This window comes from Acipenser ruthenus, chromosome 12 (assembly GCF_902713425.1).
Source record: "Acipenser ruthenus chromosome 12, fAciRut3.2 maternal haplotype, whole genome shotgun sequence".
NCBI lineage: Eukaryota > Metazoa > Chordata > Actinopteri > Acipenseriformes > Acipenseridae > Acipenser > Acipenser ruthenus.
In genome coordinates, this window is record NC_081200.1 from 40822127 (window position 1) to 40828849 (window position 6723).

At 37.9% G+C, this 6723-nt stretch overlaps 1 protein-coding gene across 4 annotated transcripts in view; it reads left to right on the plus strand.

The window, feature by feature from the left end:
* Positions 1-6180, plus strand: part of LOC117417119 (phosphatidylinositol 3-kinase regulatory subunit gamma-like) — a 114918-nt gene extending 108738 nt beyond the window's left edge. For all 4 annotated transcript variants that reach the window (XM_034028944.3, XM_034028946.3, XM_034028949.3 and 1 more), the window contains 4 exons: positions 375-551; positions 865-939; positions 1355-1525; positions 2323-6180. In XM_034028944.3, the coding sequence (XP_033884835.2) occupies positions 375-551; positions 865-939; positions 1355-1525; positions 2323-2521 (622 nt within the window). In that variant the 3' untranslated portion in view covers positions 2522-6180. The remainder of the gene's footprint in view (positions 1-374; positions 552-864; positions 940-1354; positions 1526-2322) is intronic.
* Positions 6181-6723: the final 543 nt, after the last annotated feature.

Genomic DNA, 6723 nt, shown 5'->3' on the forward strand with positions numbered 1-6723 from the left:
GCCTTTCCTCTACTTGTAATCTGATGTCCTCGGGGAGTCGGCAGGGGTTGCCAAGCAGCTGTTTGGGCATTTGACCAGACCTGCACCTCTGTCTGCTACGACACACAATATTTCTTTAGCAAGGACAGGATTCTCAGTTAGGATTGTCATCCAACTAAACTTTTAGATTTTTATATATATATATATATATATATATATATATATATATATATATATATATATATATAAAATAAATAAAAAAAAAAATATATAATATCCAATTTGTCTTGCATGCACTGTGTAATATCCTAAAGTGCCCTTAGTTGTAGACAGTTGTCCACTCCCCTGTCTGTAGCTCTTCTCCCCACTGAATGATTTCCTTTTTTCTGTGGCAGAATCATGATTAACTACGAGAAGCTTAAGTCCCGTCTGGGTGAGATCCACGACAGTAAGATACACCTGGAGCAGGATTTAAAGAAACAGGCACTGGACAACCGAGAGACAGACAAGAAGATGAACAGCCTTAAACCGGACCTCATCCAGCTCCGCAAGATCAGGGATCAGTATCTTGTGTGAGTGCAACTGGGTTTTATCAGTATTGTATGAGAAGTACAGCTTCTTGAAAAATTCAGTTGAGCTGTGTGTGTTTGATTGTCAGCTCTGTTGCTGTGAAAGTATTTCTTTGCAGTGAGATCCACAAAGAACTTTTGGATACTAGATGAAACATGATCTTGTGTGAGAAATAAATAAATAAATAAATAAATAGGTCATATAATCTATTTATTTCGATATTGGCAATGCTGTGATGCTGGATGTTCCATTCTTGATTCCATTTTAATGCTGTCTCTTCCTCCTCCTCCTCCCCCCCCCCCCCCCCTTTTACAGCTGGCTCAATCACAAAGGGGTACGTCAGAAACGAATTAACGACTGGCTCGGAATCAAAAATGAAAACATTGACGAGTGAGTACACATTATGCTGTATTTTATTTCATCTGATAAATTTGACATTGCTCTGCTGCTAAATATAGTGCCGGTATTATCCTATGCCAAAATAATCAAGTTTTTCTTAACTGCATGTTTTCAGATTCAGACTTGAGATTTACTTTTGATGTTTATATTTAAGGCTGCCGATTACGTGTAGTGAGAACAAGACATTGAGCTGTGAATGCATCTTGTATAGCAATTGCGTGTATATTTATTGGTAAAATAATGCAATTTACTCTTATGTCAATTTTTATAAAGTGTTTTTGTTTTATTTTAAAGGTGCTTAACAAATAATTCAGCACAGTCACAAACCTACATTGATATGCTGTACTGTGAATATGTTGTAGTAAGTAGTTCACTTTTCACTTTCTTTAAAACAAAACAAATGCAGCACCTACTTTGTAAATGAGGAGGATGAGAATCTGCCTCACTATGACGAGAAGAGCTGGTTCGTGGGGGATCTGAACCGGACGCAATCGGAGGACCTTCTCTGTGGAAAACCAGACGGCGCCTTCCTAATCCGAGAGAGCAGCAAGAAGGGCTGCTACGCCTGCTCCGTGGTGTGAGTATTGCAGTTATCGCCTTAAATGTTGGTAAAATGAAAAGTTTTATCCTACCATATACACAACTGTGTATGATTGTGTTACAGACATTTTGGTGTTCTTTTTTCTTTTTTTTTTTTTAAAAATTCCCACGTCCTATTTAATCCTTTTTTCCATCAGCCTTTTGTGCTTGTTTTCTGAGCCCTGCCCAGTTTGAAACGCTGGCACCAAGGAGTACCAGATTTGAAGCCCCATTGTCCTGCTAGCCTGGCTCCTGACCAGGTCTCAGTCGTCCACACTGTGTGTTTTTTAATAGCCTTTTAAAATGGTTGATTTGTGTCTCAAAGCGGCATTCTGCAGTGCTTCACAATGAGGCTGTCTGTGAAATTGTGTGGCTTTTACCCCAGACAGACATTTCCCCTTTTCTCTGACTGGGGTCAGTTGCTTGCATTGCCACCAGAACAGCTGAATGACCCAGCTTTTGACAATGGGTGCCAGCACAACATATGGGCCAGTGAAACAAAGTTGTGTTGTAGTTTTTTGAGGAAATTTAATGGGAATTTGCAGCTAAAAGTTATCAGAAATAGTTATATTTGGGGCCATGGTGTTTTTCAAAGAAATGTTAGGAACTGTTTTTTGTGGATTAGCATTCAAGTCGTAGCAATTCATCCTGGATGTGGAACTTCACACAGATTTCAATTTAGTTGTTAACCAAAAGGTATTATTTCCTGCACAGTTAAAAATGCAGCCTGCATGAATTCATGCTGATAGTGTTTTCCAATACTAACTGTCTGTCCTTTCTTTCTTGGAATTGCAGTGTCGATGGAGAGGTGAAACACTGTGTAATCTACAGCAGCACACGGGGCTATGGCTTTGCAGAGCCCTACAACCTGTACAGCACTCTCAAAGACCTGGTACTACACTACCAGCACACTTCTCTGGTCCAGCACAACGACTCTCTCAATGTGCGGCTGGCATACCCCGTCTACGCACAAATGCCCTCCCTCCGCAGATGAAAAGAAACCAGAACTTTAACACACGAGTCGGCCACCTTTTGGAGTTTTATATTTTTTACTAGAACAATTGGGGGGCATTCTTTCTAAAGACTGCGTGATTTGCACAAGGAAGTTTTAAAGTTCTGTGAATGTGAAACGGAAACATGCCGCCACAGAGACTCGCGAGAGGCACGTCTCGACCCCAGTTCAGGTGAACCTGGTGCTCCCTAAACTCGAGCTGGGACTTTTTTTGTTTTATTTCTTGTTTTTTCTTCCCTGCTTTTTGGTCAATGGAATAAAAGAAGGAAAAAGGTAGTCTATGTTGGCATACAGAATACAGCAGATTCTTTCCTCCAGGTGTTTGTATCACTGACACATTGCTGCTGAACTTGAGGATTTGTAGTCTTAAGCAACAAGAGGATGACTGGAGGGTTTTTTTTGGGAGAGGAAGGCGCGCTTTTAGTTTTAGTAAACTGCAACTCCGCTGGACTTCGTTTTCCTACCAAAGAAAACGAGACAGCACTTCATTAAAGTGGAAGAGAAGGAGACCAAAGGAATCGTCAGAATTCAGATAAAAAAATCAAATTAAAAAAAACAGCAATGGAAACACAGATGCTTTATTTTGTACCGAACATAAAACAAAGTTTTGGCTTCGTGCAGCACTATTATAAAAAGAGGAAAAAACTTTTCTTAAGAACGTATTCTTAACCAAAACGTACCCACCAAAACTTTGTTCGTTGTTGGTTTTAAGCACTTATTTAAAAATAATAAAAATGTTTGTTTGTTTACAGCCGCACATTTCAACACCAAAATTTAAGTGTGGTTTAAAAAAAAAAAAAAAAAGAAAGAAAAGCAAGCCTTTGTCTCCTTTTTATTACAATTGTAGAATTGTTTTGTTATGGTCTGTATTGCTAAAATAGAACATTTTAAAATAAGCTTTGAATTATCACATACCAGTATAAAATGAAGCAGGTACTAAGGTTGTTGATTTAAAAGAAGAAAGGAAAAAAAACTGTGGATGGTGGGGTATTGGTCTACTTTGAAAGTTGTGCTGTTGTATTTTGCATATTGTTACAATGGGAGTTTTTACACCATGCATAATTACACTGCTGACTTTGTAACCAGCACTATTTTTTACTACAAGAATTCTGTTAGAATGATGCTTACGGTTTTGCAGTTAACAAGTAGCCTATCCATGTATTCTAGATTAGAAACCCTTTTTTTCATTTATTTTGTAGAAGGCTTGTTTTACAAGAGCCTGTCATTAGGTCGGTTCCAGTGAGGATCACATGCATTTGCAAACCTGCTTACAAAGTCAGACCGTATTCAGAATACCATGTAGTGAGATGGGTTGATTTAAAACAAACCCCTAATTAAAAAAAAAAAAAAAAAAAAAAAAAGTGTGTGTAGTAATAATAATAATAATAATAATAAAATATATATATATGTTAATGATTGTCGAGGGGCTGAATTAACTTCCTTGCTAATGATTCAGTGGAAATAATATCAATCTAGATGGGACCCCTCTCTAAGCCAGACAAATTGTAGAAACCCCAGCACTCTCTACCGAAATGATAGAAGTTTTGCTTCAGGAAAAAAAAATGTTTCTTTGGAAATCCTATTTTGAAAGGCCGATATAAAGAGTAAACTCACTGTCCAGAAGTATATTCTCGTTGACTAGTTCTTGTTTTGCAGTATATGTGTGTGTGTGTACATTATATATATATATATATATATATATATATATATATATATTAAAAAACTAAAATAATTCTTTCCTTTTACAGCTTAATGCACTATGAGCTAATATGGACTGGGTGTTAACGAGGGTATAATAATGAGACTCCAGGCAGGGGATTGTGTTACAGTGTAAACCTCCTTCGTGTTTTTGTGGTAGGAGCGGTGGTCTTTTTGTAGATATGTTAGACATTTACTCCAGCTCTTTTTAACCCTAGCTCTCTTTTGGATATTTCTGTAACAAGACAACTTGCTTGTTTGTTTGTGTTATTTTTTTATTTATTTTTTTATTTTTATTTTTTTTAAAGTACAGTAGATGTCTACAACAGAGGAGGGTGAGGGTGGGTGGTACCACTGTTTTCAAAGCAAATTCTTTGTGACCTGCAGATTCAGGGCCTCTGTTGCCTAGCAATCTCAAATGAAACCCTTTTGAATGTGCTGGAATCCCTTGCATGGTCTACTCGGCTACCATGATGTGATGTTTATGTTGTATTGGGTGTAAGCAGTGCCTCATGCAGATTGTCTTTAGATAGCATTTTTAAGTGGAGGAACATAAACAGGAGAAGGCTGATCTGTGCTGGAATCGGAGCTGCTCAAAATGCACGCCATGACAGATTCTGTTACTGTCGGAGTCTCCTTTTTGTTGTGTGTTTGTTTGTTTGTTTAAGGGGAGCTTTCACTACATTTTGTATAGTGGAAACAAGTCTCCTTTAAACATGAACCTCTCCCCTCCAAACAATACAGAAAAGACCCTTTAAGCTCAGTTCATTCTAAAATGATGATCATTCTTCTATTCCCCTACCCCCAGAAAAAAAGATGTAGCAGCCGTATGTTGTGTGCTCTTTAGAAGGATAAGCAGAGCAGTGTTCCATGATTCCACCCATACACTGTGTCACTGCCTCGAATTCTGGCAAAATGTTCACTGTGCGAACCACTGGAAACTAGCCAGGTGTTTCCATGGATGCTGTCGTGACTTTCTAGAGCTGTTACATAAATGTAACTTTTTTTATTTTCTTTCCTTGAGTGATTTAAGCAGGGCATCAAAGAAATCAGCCTGCTTTCTTTTACTTGAACAATTGCTCAGTGAATGTCATTTTTTCTTTTTGTTAATATATTTTTTTGCTCTATATATGCATATGAGTCCTATAAACATGAATGAAATAAGTGGAGTGTTGGGCATTTTAAGGAACATAATTGCTGTACTGAGTTTGAGCCCCCTAATGTAAATGGTTATACAGTATACTACTTTAAAAACAAACAAAAAAAACTCTTAATTCCAATCTTCAACCATGCACTAGGTGCCTGTGTGACTTGACCTACCATTATACACTAGCAAACCACCTGCCTGCCTTTTAACACTAAAAATGGCCAGCCTTGTGTTTTTTTTGTTTTGTTTTTTGTCCATATGTATTTGCACATTTAAGCTAGACTGAGCAGTCAGTTCTCTTACTTTTTTTTTTTTTTTTTTTTTTTTATGAACGACTGGCGTTCTCTGCGGGGCAGAAAGCGTTGTGATTTGTGCTGATGAGTGGGTTATTGGTTTTCCTGTTCTCTGTAATAGACAAAAATAAGAAGCAGTATCTTTTTTTGGGGGGGAGGTCAAGTGATTTTAATGTACTGGGACAGCAGACGGAATGTAATCTTGGTTTTAAGGAAAGATGGGAAGCTCCCGTGATTACAAGGGTGTTTGTCACTGGGCTGAACCTGCCAGTCATCCATTGTATTCGGTGAGAACCACAGACCAAGCTGCAGCAAGTTTTTTGGTTTTTTTTATGTGACATTTTGGGAGAAAAAAAGGGATACTGCATTTATTTCATTATTTTTCATGAAAGCCTGGCTGACGACCTCTTTTTGCATATTTACAAAAACCCAGCATGTATCTTTGGTACTCTTGACTGTTGTTTTTTTGTGTAATAATAATAAAATGTTCTGCTGTCTGTTAATGATGTAGTCGAAATGAATTTATTGTAGCTAACAAAAAAAAAAATTATAATAAAAACGAGAATGTGAAACAGAGAAAGAAGCTCTGTTGCTTACAGATAATCGGGGAGGCTGTCTGCACAGAACTGGCCCTGGCTGGTCACAAGACTGTACTAAGCTGCAGTAAATATAACTACAGTACAGTACTAAGTTGTGAAACAAAACCATTCCACTCTCTACTCCAGGAGAAATGATTTGCGTACTAGCTAAAGAGACACATGTGGTAAAATGGTAAGAACAGCCCTTGCACAGTGCCAACCAAGTAGTGGGATAAAAGAAACTGAACATTGTAGACCCAGCAAGCTGGTTCAAGGAAAAGGGTCAGGGCCTCCACAAATCCAAAGTGATGCATAGGCTTTAACCAAGCCTGTGAATTCCTAAAATAAACCTTCAACAGCTGTCCACCACTGAAAATGTAATTAAGATAGGAATACATTAAACCACCTGCACAGATTTCAATCAAAACACACACACAACCAGCAAGTTTACAAGAGCACAGTGATTAC